This window comes from Urocitellus parryii, chromosome X (genome assembly GCF_045843805.1).
Source record: "Urocitellus parryii isolate mUroPar1 chromosome X, mUroPar1.hap1, whole genome shotgun sequence".
Taxonomy (NCBI): domain Eukaryota; kingdom Metazoa; phylum Chordata; class Mammalia; order Rodentia; family Sciuridae; genus Urocitellus; species Urocitellus parryii.
Genome location: NC_135547.1, coordinates 87,371,853 through 87,389,816, shown reverse-complemented (window position 1 = coordinate 87,389,816; position 17,964 = coordinate 87,371,853). Strand labels below are relative to the sequence as shown.

Sequence of the window (17,964 nt, the reverse complement as noted above, 5' to 3'; positions counted from 1 at the left end):
CTTCCATTTAGCCTTTTAATATGCTTCTGTTTTTACTGAAAACACTAATGTATGTTATAAAAAAGAGAATTAATGGACTATTGCAGAGTAAGTTATGAATATATGTGATACTATAGTAAAACTTGGGAATGCATGTAATCCACTTTCAATCAATTCCACAGCAAGGTAATACTGAACACAATCCCCTAAAGTTAAAACAAATATGATTTATTAGAATTCATTCATTTAGTTTTCAACAAACATTTCCTGAGCACCCATTAATATGCCAGAAGTTATGCTGGGTATGACTAAAAGTATGAGAGAAGGAATTTTATGGAAAGAAACTCATAGTTTAGAAGAACAACAAGTAAAAACATAATGAAGGTAGGTAATAACTGCAGTTGTCTTTTTCTACATGCCTTGCCTGCATGAGGTTGTTTTCCAGGTTTTCATTTAAACCTCAGACCAGCCTATATACAAATATACAAATAAAACTGAGGCTGAGAGGATAAACATTTGGCTAATAATCTGCAAAATCAGGGTAAAAGTCCAGGACTGATTCCAAATGCCATGTTTTCCATCCTAGTACCCCACCATAAAAGCAGTTAGGTATACAGTATTAACTATTTAATGAATAATTTCTCTCTCACTTTAAAATTGTACCACTATGAGGATGGGAGAAAGGAAGATGAAATAGCATCAAGAAGAGCAGGGACCAGTGGGAGATGACTATGCATTTATACATTATTAAAAAAAAAAAAGACAACACCCATGTGGCACGTCAATAAGGTTCATATCATATCCTATCTTCTTCTAGTACAACTTCAAGGAGTTCAACAATGATGAATGACTACAGTGAACCCTGGGAATGCTGGTGATTTTCCAATTAAAGCTGCCACCTAGGAAACTACAATTAAGCCTCATTGCAAAAAAGAGGGATGAAGTTCAAGGGAAACCAAGTTCAAACTGCTCAATTAGGATCAGTTAATTATAGTGTTTTTCTCTTACCTAATATAGATATTGCATGCAGTCTGGCCTGAACAGCTTGTAATCGCTTCCTGTGATTAGAAAAGCCATGGGCCAGCCGTATGTGTGTAAATAACAGCATCTATACAGAGAGAAGGCCTGTATTAGGAAATCACTGGGAAAGGTGAACATTCTTTCTGGTCTCTTTCCTAATGGTGTGGTTGGTAACATGGTTACTGTTGCTATTTTGCTAAAGTACCAAGCTGAATTTACACTATCCAATTTGAGCTTAATAAAAACAAAACAAAACAAAACAAAAAACTAAAAACAAACAAACAAAAATGGGAATGACAAAACTGGGATTCACGAAAGTCTAACACCTCAAGGTAAGCCAAGAACCATCACTAAATCTATAGGTGATAAACAGGGGAAATTCAGCACAAGTATTTGACCACTGCCAAAATGAGCAGAAAAAATTAACACAATTAACATTTTCTCATAAATACAACATGTTGAGAAATGTACCACTATTTTGATATGCATAATGAGTTAGTTTACATTTTCCTCAAACTCTTCTAACTACCAATAAATTATTAAATGTTGGTCTTATAAAAGATGAGGAACCTAAAAGCTCAGAGAACCTAATTAACTATGGTCTGACTCAAAAGATGACAGGCTTTCTGCTATGCATAACCCCTAGCACACGGTCTATTAGTCTATTTGGTGAACTAACACATGGACATTTTTTGGACATATACCTGCTTATCCTTAGGAATGCTGTACATTTTGGTAAGGGACTCCATGATTTCAGAAGGGCTTTCTGAAATCTGCATTAGGAAAAAAAAATACAGTTAGAAATAAGAAGTCAGTCAAACATTAAACAACTAGCTACTGAAGATCCTTCTTACCTTGTCAAGTTGCTCTATGTGAATGTAATGTAGTGTGTTACTAGTTGTCTGAAATTAAAAAGATAAGAGAGCTGTCAGGAGTCACTAAGCACTCTAGTTCTCTCCACCATGTTTCATGAGCCATTCAAAATAAAAGAGGACACTCTGGGTTGAAAACTAACTGAACATTCTTAAAAACTCAAGGTAACTTTCAAGTCCTCCAAAACACCCACTTTACATATAGTATATTAACAAGAAAGCTTCTTCGAAACCAATATATTAAAGAATAATGCCAAAATCCAGGCACATTTCATATTCTTTTTGTTCCTTATTAATCCTCAACTGACTTAATCTCCACAGCTTTAGTATTCACAGCAAAGATTGTACCCATGAAACACACTTTAGTTGTTTACAAGGCAACATTAATGTAGAAAGACTATTTATTAAATATTATAGGTAGAAGAGAATCCTACGTGTAACATAATAGAGACTTCTTGCGGATTGGCTTAAGTAGAGAAACCTGAAATATCAGTACTCTCTATTGGGGCTGTAAGAAGAACACAAGACATAGCAATATCCTATATAGGAGGCCTATCTTTTGGTCATATGAATTACAACCAAATAAATTATAGCCATTATGTAAGTTAAGACCCAATTCTATCAGAGCAGAGCTCTAAGTAAGTAATTAATTACTCCTAAAGAAGCTGCTAGATATACTTAGATTGGGAGGGCAACAATGCAACTCAACACATTTTCTTATTTAAAAAGGAGATGATCTAGAAAAGTCAAACCGAATTATGGTAGATTGCAGACTGTATCAGAACAAGTCTGAATGAGACTCACCCTTTTCTCGATTTTGACCTCGGCCCCAGGGTCTGCATAAAATTCAAAGTGTAGTGTAGTTGCACTGGGTGGGTATTTCTGTGCATAAAAGAACATCAAAGAATAAGATACTGAGCTTCAACTGATATAAGACTCCCAACTCTCCCTCAAACTCTAGCCATGTGTCCAACTCATTTTGGCAGAAGAATGAGCAGCATATTTAGCACCTACAGTGCCTTTAACTCCTTGTCTTATACCAGGGCTCAAATGACACTTATCCAAAACAGAATCAGGAGTCTGGAGCCCAAAGCTCCAAAAATCACCCATATATTTTACTTGTAAATTACCAGTAGCCCTTTCTTTCAGGAGATCAATTTATATTGCAGTTACTCTCCAGGGTGGCACAGGCAGAAGAGCAAATCCACCAAGCAATAATGAGTAAGAATCCAAGAAAGGCTGGAGGAAGAAATTCCAACATCATCTAATGAATGCAAAATGACACGGAAACCTTCTGAAATATCTTATTTGAAGTATTTCTTCATAATACTAATTATTCTTTCTGTACTATTCTACACATCTCACGATATGTATTTTTCTGCAAAGGTACATACAAAGAAACCATGACAATACATCCTCTTTAATTCTAGAAAAACAACATGACTAACAAAATTGGTATCAAAATAGCATGCCCATTAAGGTGTCTCCTTGAAAGAAACCACTAAGAATAGTTGCCTCTGAAGATGAGGTAACCACTTGCATACCCCTTTATACTCTGAATTTTTAAACATGTCATGCATTACATTCACGGGTAACACACATCGTGCAAGCCTACTATAGTATACCAGTGTTTTGCCTAAGTGGCAAAGAATAATTTCAAATATGCATAAGGAGATTCAGAATTAATCCACTAAACTTTAAAAATGAAAAATTATCTTCTCAAAATTAAAATTCCAAACTCAGACAACATTCATCTCCTGTATTACTAATATCCATTCACAAAAATACTAAAGAAAGTATACCAGATAATGTGGGAAACTAATCTGCTCTAATTTGTGGGTTTCTGTGACCAGAAAAGGAACCCTTATCCTGGAAGTTGGGGAGGCTTGGTATAATAATTTGCTTCATTTCACCACATTCATTTCTGTAAAACATGACAACTGTTGAGCTGGGGTTGTGGCTCAATGGTAGAGCACTTGCCTAGCATGTGCGACACTGGGTTCAATTCTCAGGACTGCATATAAATAAACGAACAAAATAAAGGTGTATCAACAGCTATAAAAATTAAAAACAAAAAACATGACAACTGTCAATATACACTAGGCACAGAACTGTTATCGAAAATCCAACTGGGTCTGTGAGTCCACAATAACATGTCTAAACAGAGGGGAGGATTCCCTGCACACAAAACCTGAGCATGGGTGAAAGATAGATGGGTAAACATGAACGCATAAAGGACAGTATTAAATTCTCAATAATCCTAAAAGCAGAATTGCTTTCCAAATAGCCCTTCCTAAATACTGCCCAGAGTTCTGATAGTTCCAGTGTGACAATTCAACCAACTGTACTTTCAGTGTTTTAAAAATCATTTTCAAACTAATTCAACAAATGAAACTTCCCACTCAAGAAATAGGTATGGGCATATAGAGCTGTATCTGAGATTCTTTATCTACTATCAGCACACTGAGAGTCCAAGCATTATTAGACTCCTTCCTGCTATATCTCAACTGATTGCAGGTTCCTTAAGTCCTGATATTAAGTAGAGTAAGGTGTAGAAAGACCACAGATCTGCCAAGACACCCACATCCTAGAAGGTTACTTACCATCATATGCAAGTCTCTGCAACACTCTGCAAGTCCAAATCCATTCTCTTTTCCACCCCAGCTCTTGGAAAAGGAAAAAGACAGTGTAAAGACAATGCATATAGTCTTATGTGCTTATATGTACAAAATATTTAAGAGTACGTAGTTGTTTGCAGCATTCTATTGAGAAGACATCAAATGTGAAAGGTCAAACACAAAGAGGGAACAATATAAAAGCAAGAACTTAGAATTCAAAGCAAGATGGTCTATCTAAAGGAGATTCCTTCAGTGAGATCAATTTCACAGTTCTATGAGGCTGCTCCTGGTAAGAATGCAAGCAGCAACAGTGAGCCATTGCATTCCACATGCCTGCACCCATGCCTGCTGACAGTTCAGTAATATCCCAACAGGCCTACATTTACGCACTTGCCTTGATCACCTTCCTCATCAGAGTGAAATCACTCAATTTCTAGGACCCCTCTTTTTGAAGTGAGCTGAATTTGCAGAAGATTCTGCCTTGTTTATTGTTGTACTTTGTCACCAAAGTCTAAAAGCTCACCAACAAGACCCTGAAGTATTAAGGAGAATGGCTCAATTTCTTCCAAATCCAAAATCCAGCCATATAATCTAACCAGACTACATCTTCAATGGCATTTGAAATATCATTTTAGCATTATATTTATTATTGTATTTTAAGCCTAAATATTTTCCAGTCATCATAACTACAAATATATAAGTAAATCACTTCCATGCTTCCCTTACTTCTGTAGGTAACTCATGTCTGCCATGGTTTAAGCAAAATTGCTCCTTAAATCCATGTCTTTAATATGTTCACTTGAACCCAGTGTGGGTCAATCACCTGGGATATCACTGCATCCTAATATGGTGCATATCCTCTCTATATCTAAATGTGTCCTCATTATGAAATGCTATTACCATATTATCACTTCTCAATGAAATCTTTAAAATAAATGGTGTTAAGTACTGAAGCTGCCATTCATAGAGGTCTCCATTATAGAATGCTATTCTAAACCTGGGGGATAGGGGTCCAAACAATCTGCTTATCCACTGAGAAATAAGCTTTTTCATACTACTGGTAGCCTTTCTTGCTTCAGGTATCATATATAAAACAAAGAATAAACAGAAAAATGGTGACTATCTCATTAATTATCCAAAGGATGGTATACCACTAGTACCACTTTCAAGCACAGAAGACATTTTGTTACCTACAATGGATACATTACAGCATTAAGGCTTTCTTCTCTAGTGGAAACCCTGGTTAGAAACCCTGTCTAAACACAGGGAAATTCCTGTCTCCCAGCTGGTTAACAATAGACTGTTCTGGGGGAGTGATGACAGTGAAAATGGCAGAGCAGGGGACTCCCAAGGAACCATCCATCCTTTCACAAAACTAGTGAATATGTTGGCAAAAACTTTTGCCATCAACTTTATCACAACTCTGGAAACTCATCAAGTTTAGGGCAACCAGGAAATGCCTTATTAAATAAAACAAAAACAGCTGAATCTCAGTATGAGAGCTTTATGATAATTAACCCACACACCCCAGCTCACAGCAGCCTTAGAGAAAAGGACATATTCCTGTAGTAAGCAAAATGAAACTCTCAAATAATTGTGGTCATTTTGGCTGGTCTGGTATACTCCTGAAGAACAAGCTCAAAGGGCTTGCCATTATTTAGCCTAATATGGAACTCTTACAGGTGGGGAAAAGGGAAGGAACTTGCTGAAAACATTAAGACATACAGTTCAAGCAAACAACAAACTGAAAAGGCTTGGGAAGAAAGACTGAAGTATGAGATGCTTAGTGGAATGAAGGTTTTGGAAAGTTTCACACATTACTGGGAACCTAAAAGGTTTCATGACAGTCCTAGCACATTCTTGGCAAAGACTCCAGAAAGTCCCTGAGCTTCCTTCCACCTGTGACTGACTGACAGGCTCTATGCAAGTAAGGCTATCGCAAAAGCATGCCCAACAATCACACAGAGCTCACTACAAAGACCAGAAGATTTTAATTTATTTTTTGGTTCTAGGTGTTTAAAGCAAATCACTACATGATCACTAAGCTACTATAGCTTAATTCAGTGGCAATACATAACACATACTTTATGGAATTGTAGATGCTCAATGTTGTTTCAACTTTTTGACTTTGTGTTAGGATCATTGGCAATAACCCCAATGTAAGGTGAGGAGTATCTGGAACCACAATGACTGGACTTAATGATTTTAAATTTATAAGGCATGCAAAGAAACAAGAGAAATGGCCTATACACAGAGAAAACAAATACAAACCATTCAAAAAATATGGACATTGGATACAATAGACAAAGACAGAAAACAAATTACATTAAAATATGCTCAAGGAGATCAAGAAATCATTACACAGACACAGACACACACACACACACACACACACACACAAACTAAAGAAAATGACAAGAATGATGTCTCACCAAAGAATATCAATAAAGAGAGAGAAATTGATATGACATAAATGAAAAATTTGTAAGGAGATTCAGTGGCAGATTTGGGCAGGCAGAAGAAAAACAGTGAACATGAAAATAGATCACTTCAGATTAAAGTATATTGAAAAGAAAAATCTAATGGATTAGTAGAACACTAACAAAAGTTCCGACGTATGCATCAGTATTTCTAGGAGGAAAGAAGAGAAAGGGACAGAGATGCCATTTAAAGAAATGATAGCTGAGATTTTCCCAAGTTTAACAAAAGATGTATATGAATCTACAAATCCAAGTAGTTCAATGAACTCCAGGAAGTTTAAACCTAGAGAACAGTACATTATAATGAAACTGACAAAGGCTAAGGACAAAGAGTGTATCTTGAAAACAGCAAGGAAAAGTGACTTATTATTAAATTAAGCACAAGGGATCTTTAGTAAGAACAACTGGTTTTCCTACAGAAACCATAAATGCCTGAATGAAGTGGGATGACATATTCAAAGGGCTTTAAAAATTACCAAGAATTCTATATATTACATAACTATCCTTCTAAAATTGTGAGAGAAGCCACTACAAGCAGACCTGCCTAGAAGAAATGCTAGTCCTTCAAGCTGAAATGAAAGGGTACTAGACAGAACAAGAATCCACTCAAAGAAACTGAGAACCTAACTACATAGATAAATAGAAAAACTCCGTATTAATGTACTTTTGGTTTAGAACTCCCTTTTTTAAAAATGTGCTTTTAAAGATTACTACATAAAAAAATAAACATGCAACTGCATTGATGGGCACACAATATACAAATACATAATTTGGATGAAGACAACAACATAAAATGGATGAAGTGAACCAGAGCAATGCAACAGCTAATACTTTATTTACAATTAAAAGCAATTGGTATTAATTTGAATTAACAAGTATGAATTAACACTTGCTGTAATTTCCAGGGCAAGCACAAGTAACTAGACAAAATCCAAACAAGGTAACAGAAGACTTAAAAAAGACTAAATTAACTAGCAGACATATAAAGAATATTTCATCCAACAATAGAATATACTTTATCTTCAAGACATGTGGAACATTCTAAAAGATAGACCATGTTAGGCCACAAAAAAACCTCAACAAATTTAAAACAAATGAAATCACACAAAATATCTTCTCCAAAGAAAACAAAAAATCAGAAATCTGTAACAAAAATGTACAAGTACATTCTTAACCACCAATGGGTCAAAGAAAAAAAAAACATGGAAATTAGAAAATTCCTTAAAATGAATGAAAACAAAACACAATATGCCATAAATTAAAGTATGTACATTGACCTGTTAAGTCTCATTGTTCCACATCTAGGACACCTATTTAAAAACTTTATTTAAGAATAAATATACTACTTGCAGGCTATAATTGTGGCTCAGTGATAAAATGGTTGCCTATCATGTGTGAGGCACTGGGTTCAATCCTCAGCACCACATAAAAAAATAAACAAAATAAAGGTACTGGGCGATGTACAACTTTTTAAAATATATCACTTGCAATATTTCTTGTTGAAAAAATGGGTGAACAATTAAAGCATTTGAGAATATATACAAAGGATTATACACTCCAGATTATGATTTCTAAACTATTTTAATGCACTTGTGTCAATTTTGTGAAATATGCACAGAATTGGAAATCATGGGATAAATGGGTTAAAATGAAATAAATCAGTAACTTAAACTCAATTAAGTAGAAAAAGAATTAAACCCCAAAACAAGCAGAAAAGAGGAAACTATAAACACCAAAGATAAATACAAAAGAATATAAAATAAACCATAAATTGGTTCTTTTAAATGATCTAACAAAAACAGACAAATCTTTAGCTAGACAGAGCAGGAAAAAAAAAAAGATGTCTGCTCTTGCTTTCTCTTTCATTTTAAATATGCATATAAGTAGGAGGAATCAGTGAACCAGGAATGATTAAAGAGGGAGCTATGCTCATCTTCAACACCAGGAACAAGTGACTGATTTCTGTGACCTTTACTTCAAAACTGAGAAAATGATGCCTAAAGCATCCTTCTGAGAATTAAATGAGACAACAATGTGTAAAGTACAGGTCCAATATTCATTAAGAACTTAATGGAAAACACCTATTGTAAAATATTGTTAAATATTCATGCATTAAAGGTATTCACTACAGCATTATTCATAATAGAAAAATATTAGAAATTACCCAAATAATGAGAAATATGAAGAAACCTGAGATAACCACTGTTGACATCATTTGACAGTATTTAAAATATTCACACACAGAAGAGGGTCATACTGTAACAGAAAAAAAATTTTCTTCTGTCATGGTATTAATCTTGTTCCTGAAAAGATCTTCCCCATTCTGAACAACATAAAAGCATGCAGTTATACTTTATTTCTGTCAATGCTTTTATAGATTCATGTTTTTAAACACTGAACTCACTTAGTAGACCCTGATTTTACTTTGATGAGGTAGGATCTCTCTAAATTGCCCCCTGGACAGTGAGCAAGCTGTTAAAATATCATCCATCAACAGTGCAAGCAATGTAATCCCAGTGGCTCAGGAGGCTGAGGCAGGAAGAGTTCACAGTCAGCCTCAGCAATTTAGCAAGACCCAATGCAACTTAGTGAGACCCTGTCTCTAAATAAAATACTTTAAAATGGGCTAGGGATGTGGCTCAGTGGTTAAACACTCCTGGGTTTGATCCTTGGTACCTAAAAAAGAACCAAGCCACTCTAATTAAATCCTTTAAAAGGCCAACCCAAACTTGATTCACGAATGTTGGTGACTGTTAAATTCACGGAATAGTACCATTGTATTAAATATAAAAAATGGATTCTTATAAACTTACACAAAGTTTATATGGAAATAACACTGATGCTAACACATTTAGTAAATGAACCGGGATATAAAAGTGTATATACCTGAGTCATTTAATAAAATATACATAAAGACTAAGAAAATGTACCAAAGTGATACAGCATGATTATAAATATTCTTCTGTGTATTTCTACATTCTTAAAATACTGAACACATTTTTATTAGAAGAAAAACTTACTTTGTCAACAAGATGAATCTAGGTAATGTTGATTATTATACGGTTCTATTCAGAGTAATACAAGATATTAGAGATTTCCAAGATAATATTACAGATACTACGATTTCCATTTTATAGTTAGAGAAACCAATATTAACTTGATTTACTGACAGAATTAAGTCTTTATTTCTCAACATGCAAGTGAATGCATATTTGTTGCACAAAGCAGGGATAACAAAAAGTATTTCATATTCGGGAGGCTGAATAGAAGATGAAAAGACATAAATCAAGATTTCTATTAATATCACTGTTATAAGAACTGGAATTATATATCCAAAGATATAGGAAAGGCAGCCCACACCCACAAAATATACTTCTAGGGAAATTCTACATTTTAGAGAAACATTAAGGTTTTGAATTTTAATGAGGAGGGGTGGAGAAATGTAACAGTGTTTTATGCTTTGAATATAGCCCTTGTTGTTCTGCCCTGTAACTTATTTTTAAAATGGACATGTTTCTTTCTCTTCCTCTCTCCCTGCTCCCTGTTTCTCCCTAATCTCAGGGGAAACAGGATTACCTTTCTTCCCCATCCTTTCAATTATCTGTCCTTGAGCACACACCCACTGTAGGAATGAAGTAATCTAGACTTTGGGGAAGGCACCAGAGATTTCAAAAATGGCTACCTCCAAAAATAACAAAAGAATTTCAATTCGAACAAAAACATGTGAAATATAGTCTTTGAATCACTTCTGTAAAACACCCCTGCTCCTGCTCCTTCACTAGCAAAGGAATACAACTTTTTCCTTTTTCTTAAAAAAAAAAGAAAAGAAAAGAAAAGAAAGAAAAAGAAAATTTAATAAGGGGTACTAGGAATAGGAGCTACTGTTACTAAACCCATAGGATAATACTATCTTCCCTTAAACCTGCAAGATTCTTTTACTATATTAGCACACCAAAGCATCAAACACACAAATATATTAGACCAAAGGCAACAGTATACTACACATGTCAAGATTCCAAATTGTCCAGGACTAGAAACCAACCTTGATCTATACTCTCTGTTAGCCCAAACCAGAACAAAAGGCAGTGCACCTGTCAAAGGCTGAAGTATTGCAAAATGCAAAGGAACAAAATGGAACTACCTTCCACAAAAACTAAAACTGACAAAAATTCATACTTTAATATTCATGTGTGTCATTTAAAAGTACATTCTGCATCTTAACCCTTACTTTCTGAATTGTCAGAACATTCAATGTAACAAAGATATGAAATAGTGATAATCAGTTTCTAAAAGCAGGCTGAATTCCCTTGGGTGATATTGTGACTCTTATGTGAAGTACAAATTAACTGTAGAGTCCTCTTCTATTAAATGTAAAGCTTACTTTGAAATCTCAAAAACATCACATATGGTGCAGCCCTTGGAAAGGATATGGCCCGAGTAAGCAAATAAATCAGGATTCAAATCAGTTTCATCAATTCCTCATTGTGAAGATTTATAAGGAATTCGCATCACCTTGGGAATTCTCACACTCCTCATCTGTAAAATGGGGATAATTCCTACTCTCAGAGTGTTAAGGAGTATATATTAATAGTATGAAATCAGGTAATGGTTTATTAAAAGAAAGTATGATGTAGCATAATAGTCATTAAAATATATCTGCACAGAGCCTTCACCAATACTTATACATAACTGTAAAAGTAATATGTAATAGACACATTCTACCTAGAAAATATATTGAGAATATAAAAAGTGAAACTATCTTCTTCCCAAATGTACTTCCTTTTCTCTCTCTATATAGACAACTAGCAGTTTTTGCTTAGAGAACATTTCAGTCAGATCTTTCTATGTCATACATGGGATTACGCCACATAAATAAATAAGTATTTCAAAATGTTTTTAAACAAGGCTACAATAGAAATCTTTTAAACATATGTTTTTGTGCGTATTTAAATACATCTGTACACAGTTTCCTTAAGATGAAACTGCTGTATAAAATGTACACATTTTAAAATGAAAGATGCTGTCACAAAACCTTATAAAAGGTTATTCATATGCCAACAGACCATACTTGTTTTCCACAAACACAGCCAATGAGATATTACTGCCAGTCTAAGGGTTAAACGTCACTTCACTGTGTATTGTACAATAATTTCTAATGTGATCTTTTCATGTTTTATTGACTGAATCTCTTCTGTGAACTGTTTATATGCTTTTGCATACATTTTTTCTGAATTACATCCATTTTATTGATTTGTAGGAGCTGTGTACATATTATTCCCTCATTGTATTAATTATCTAATCATAAAGAAATCCTATATTTTCACAAAATCAAATCTGTCAGCATTTGTAATAATGTTTCTACCTCCCTTGACTTTCCTTATCAAAGATGTTCAAAAGTAACTAGTATTTACCTTTAAATAAATGTTTCCAGGATTTATGTGGTAGAAGAAAGGATCTAAACACATTTTCCCCTCAAATATCCAACTGTCCTACAATTTTCATCATAAGCAATATGAGGTTATTTCCTTCTGAAAATGTTTGTCTATTTCTGTACCATGTGTCAAACTTTTAAAACTGCTGTGGCTTTACATTTTGTTATAACAGCAAACGAACCTGATTCAGATACTTTCTGGTTGATGTAATAGATCTCCACTTAGCCAATTAGATCAAGTGCATTCTTCATGATGTTCGTTCAACATATTCACTGATGGCAGGCATTCTTTTGCTCCTACCAATTTACTAACTGTATGGGTGTCAAGTCAGGTGTGTCTCCCCCCAATTCATGTTAGGTCTGTTTTATGTATTATAATTATATAATTTCTAGCACTTTGTAAAACAATGATTTAAATGGGAAAGGTATGTAAACTAAGGGGAATTATTTTATTAAGACCCAGGGCCTGGGATAAATACCAAGCACTGGGAGAGGAAAAAAAAAAGACTAAAAGACAAGGTACTAAATTTAAAAACAGTTGTCAAATTAAGGAGGAAATATTCAGGGGAAAAACATAAAAAAATAAAGCATTCTGTATTCAGGTTCATTTAGATTATTACATCAGTTTTTTTGAGGTAACAGACTTTCTTACTCAAAGTCAAGTCTTTGGCCCTACTTGGAAACTGTCTAAACAACAATTACTTTTAAACATTTCCTGCTATAACAAGATTTTTAAAATAATTAATCTACCACCTGTTGATTCTGATTTCATCAGAGGCCTTTTACTATATTCAATCTTTCCATGCAAAAAAAAAAAAAAATGGTATGTCTCTACTTAGATTACCTTAACAAAAAGCAAAGGTCTACTGCTCTAATAGAAATTAACTATTGCTGCTTAGATTTATTTTCTTTTACTTATTTATATAACCATCTATCCCATTATTGATCATTCAGATTACTTTTCCCTGCCACTGGCAACACTTAAATTATATATTTTATGTATATATACACTTTCAACTTATATATTTTATATAATATTACTTCAGGTGCACATATTTTTAAGTTTCAGAAACAGTATGAAGCAGTAAACACTTTTTTTTTTGTTTACCAAGAACTGTTTAAAAGCTACGGAGGTTCCTATGTGCATTTGGTTTGCTACTTCTGTTACATATTACCATGTCCATGTACCACTTTTTACATATTTAATCTACTTATGACAGATCCTAGGGTAGATTGCAACTCCTCACTACCACGAACAATGACACAACATTCTGACATATGTCACATTTATGGAATGACAAGAAACCATATTTGTGATATATACCCAGAAGTATCAGTCTACATTCCTATCAGAAATACATAAGGGTTCCTATAGGCTCACAAACCTGTCAACACTGCCCATTATAAAGTTTTCTAATTTTCTCAAATCTGATGCTTTCAAAGCATCTTGCTGTATTTTTATTTCCCTATTAATGAGTTTGGGCATGAACTCACATGCTGGATTTCCTGGTATATGAACCACCTATCTACATCCTTCATTTATCCTTGTTGAATTGGAGGAATTCCTCGGATATACAGTCCTGTGTCAGTTTTTAAACACTGTTAAACATCTCTCAATCTACCATGGGTCTGCTGACTTTGGTCTTTGACAGTACTGCTTAATTTTGTCCACAGAACAGCTGTGTTCAACCAATTGTTTGAAAGTATTACCAGTCCATGATAAAATGAGTTTGTACCAGAATGTTATTTAACCACATCAATAAGCACACTATTAAGTACAAGTGACATTTTTCTCAATGAAGGTAGAAGGTATTGATTTACGTTCCCGTCTAAGTGCCCAAGAAGTAGCACTAAGTGATGACATTTTTCACTGAAAAGGAAGTCTTTATTTTTTATTATAATATTCAAAATTTTAACTTTTGGTTTATTCTTTAATGATCTAAATTCCTTCCCCAATAATAGATCACATATCATCTTTTCTTACGTTCATAAGTTTTACCCAATAGAGCTTATTTCATAGACACTACTTCATACTGTGAAATTTTTTTTTTTTTTTTTTTTTTGGTAGTAGAAATTGAATCCAGACATGCTTAACCACTGAGCCACATTCTCAGCACTTTTTGTCTTTTATTTAGACACAGGGTCTCACTAAGTTGCTTGGAGTCTCACTAAGTTGCTGGGGCTGGCTTTGAATTGTGATCTTTGTACCACCGTGCCCAGATAAGTTGGGTATTTTTAACCAATCATTTCTTTATTGGTCATTACTAGTAATGCACAGAGAAGTTAATTGTTTCTATGTATTGATCTTTTTCTTGGCTATCTCATTATTTTTCTATTAATTCACATAATTTTATATTGTCTCACCAGGGAACCAAAAGACTCAACCCCAACACCTCTAAAGAAGAAATTCTATTAAGCAGTCTTCATTTCTTTCTTTTTTTTTAAAGTACCCTTTTTTTTTTTTAGTTGTGGATGGATAATGCCTTTATATATAGTGCCTCATAATCTTCATTTCTTTTCTCTTCTATTGGTTAGAACCTCTCATACAAATTTAGATGAAGAAAGAAATAACGAATAATAAATAAATTTAAAATTTCTTTTCCTTTCTCAGAGTTGTGCTGAATTTTATCAAATGATTCTGAAGCATCAGTTGAGGTATGGATTCTTCTGTTACTTGGAGATCAAATGTTGAACTGCCTTGCACTTTTAATAATGTGAGAAAATGTTTACTATATGTTAAGAAAACTGATTATAGGGGCTGGGGATGTGGCTCAAGTGGTAGCGCGCTCGCCTGGCATGCGTGCGGCCCGGGTTCGATCCTCAGCACCACATACCAACAAAGATGTTGTGTCCGCCGAGAACTAAAAAATAAATATTAAAAAAATTCTCTCTCTCTCTCTCTCTCTCTCTCTCTCTCTCTCTCTCTCTCTCCTCTCTCACTCTCTCTTTAAAAAAAAAAGAAAGAAAACTGATTATAGAGGTAAGCGTGTAACTCAGTGACAGAGTGCTCAACTAGCATGTGTGGAGCCCTGGGTTCAATTCCCCAGCACCACTAAAAACTTAAGTAAAATTTAAAAATATAAAAGGAAACATGGTACATCCATATATACATTATTTGTGAATTAAGTAAAAATGTTCAAATTTTAAAAGAGGCCATACTGGAGTGTATTATAGGTGATTGGTGTGGTGTTTATACTTTCTCTCCTATGTCCTAGAATTTTTGCTATACAATTTATATTCATAATCATACAAAAATGATTTAAGTCATCATAGCATCTAAAAATAGCCCCAAAATTGTGTTGTTAATTATGTCAATTGTGAAGTGACCATTAAGTTATCTTTTAAAAATGAGCCTTTACATTTTTCTTTGAAGACACTATCAATGGCTGTTTCTCAAACCCAAAGTATGAATTATCAATAAGCCTCTAGGAATATTGGAAAATAGCTTGAAAGAATCGAACATTCCTGTAAAAGCTTTTGACTTCAATTACAAGGATTACAATTATAAACTAACTGCTAACCACAGCACTAATTACCACAAATTTATTCTAAAACAACTCTGAGGATAGATATACTACTAAACTTTCCATAAGAAAACTGTTATCAGAGGTAATAAGCAGGGCTAAGACTCAAATTCAGATCTTGATTTATACTTTGTTATGTAGAATCTGATTCTAAAAGTTTTTTCCAGAATCGAAGCAGCCAGATTTGAAGAATCTCTGCTTTGCCTGCAAAAATTCACAAAATCCTTCAAAATTACTTCTTTTGAGTAGGGGGGTGGGGTGGTGTCAGGAACTGCACTCAGGGGCACCTGACCATTGAGCCACATTCCTAGCACTATCTTTGTATTTGATTTAGAGACAGAGTCTCACTGAGTTGCTTAGCACCTCATTTTTGCTGAGGCTGGTTTTAAACTTGCAATCCTCCTGCCTCAGTCTCCAGAGCCATTGGTATTACAAGTGTATTCCACAAAATTACTACTTAATAACTAAGAACACTCACTTTTTGGGGGGTGGGGTGGGGTGGGAGGGATTTAGCTATTGCCCCAGATAGATCTGATCAATTAAGCTAAGAAAGTTAACACAGAGAATTCTGATCCACTTTGATATTACATGAAACACCTGTTGAAAGGACTATATGTTCTAATTTTTGTGTTCTTCCACTCTTCACCCAAACTCACCTCTGCCAAATGTTGCAACCGTGTTAGCAGTGGGGTCCTCTTGTCAGATCCAAGACGTGTGATATAGTTTGATCTTTTGCTAAATACATATAGAAGGTTAAGGACTGCCAGCACCACTTGCATATCAGAAGAAGCCAACAAAGTTGTCAAATGCTATAGGGAGAAAACAGGGCAAAGTTCAAGGAATCAGGCACACACAACCCTGAAAACTTAAAATGCCAAACTTAAAATGCTAATGTAATGTTAATTGTCAACATTCACAAAGCAATCAAGAAGTTTGCTCACAATACAAATTATAAATATTTGAGAACCTACATCATCCAACCTTGTCCACAAGGAGTTTACAATTTAGCAGCTGGCCAAAAAGTACAAGAAAAGTAAAATCTGTAAATAGCAATTCAAAATTGCACAGATGTCCCCATAGGAAGGAAGAGATTACAAAAGAGACAAATGTGATATAATACACATGTGGAATTCAAGAACATTAAGTTTCCAACTGGACTGAAAGTATTATAATAATTCTATACTCCTACTAGATTTATGACAAGTATTAAAACATAGTGTCCTTCAAATAGAAACAAAAGATATCAACACCTGGTGGCAATTATGTAAAATAAGACTATTAAGTTACAGTGTATGCTTAAAAGTAACCTGAGTAACTATTTTGCTTTTTAAACACATTAAATTTCATCATTATATTGAAGAATTTGGTCAGATATAAAGCCAGCATGTAATTTAGCTAGAAATGAATCAAGGTATTTTGATTTGCTGATTTCCCTAAAGACCATGGTCTTCCTTGTGTATCATACCTATTTCACCTTCAACAAATTGCTTATCCACTCCTTAGACCTGTGTGCTTGCTATTGTTTACTTATCCTAAATCTTTTCCTAAGCTATTTTCTTTCTGCTTATTTACTGATTCTTTGGAAAAATTAACACACCTAAAAAATAATGGGGTACCTAACTAATAGAGATGAAAAGTCCAACGTTGAGCTACAGTGAAACAATTTCTTCTTATAGTGATTTTTGACCAAATCAAAATTCCACTGATTTCTTTGCCTACTTCAAGGAGATAAAGGATGCTATGAATATGCATTTCATACATAGCTCTGGGTCCTGCATCCACTGATCAAATCGACCATGGATCAGAAATATTTTTAAAAAATGCATCTCTAGGGCTAGGACTATAGCTCAGTGGTAAAGTGCTTGCCTCAAATGTGTGAGGCATTGGGTTTGATCCTCAGCACCACATTAAAAAAAATATTGTGTGTCCATCTAGAACTAAAAAAATATTTTTAAAAAATGCATCTCTACCAAACATGCACACCTTTTTCCTTGTCAGTATTCCCTAATAATACAGTGTAATAACTGTTTACATAAGGAA

At 34.3% G+C, this 17,964-nt stretch overlaps 1 protein-coding gene across 12 annotated transcripts in view; it reads right to left on the bottom strand.

Moving 5' to 3' along the window:
* Huwe1 (HECT, UBA and WWE domain containing E3 ubiquitin protein ligase 1) overlaps nucleotides 1–17,964 on the bottom strand; it is a 141,837-nt gene that overhangs the window by 81,220 nt on the left and 42,653 nt on the right. For all 12 annotated transcript variants that reach the window (XM_077793592.1, XM_026407399.2, XM_026407403.2 and 9 more), the window contains 6 exons: nucleotides 16,581–16,733; nucleotides 4,475–4,537; nucleotides 2,676–2,753; nucleotides 1,854–1,901; nucleotides 1,704–1,772; nucleotides 988–1,087 (listed from right to left, as the gene is read on the bottom strand). In XM_077793592.1, coding sequence (XP_077649718.1) covers nucleotides 988–1,087; nucleotides 1,704–1,772; nucleotides 1,854–1,901; nucleotides 2,676–2,753; nucleotides 4,475–4,537; nucleotides 16,581–16,733 — 511 coding nt within the window. The remainder of the gene's footprint in view (nucleotides 1–987; nucleotides 1,088–1,703; nucleotides 1,773–1,853; nucleotides 1,902–2,675; nucleotides 2,754–4,474; nucleotides 4,538–16,580; nucleotides 16,734–17,964) is intronic.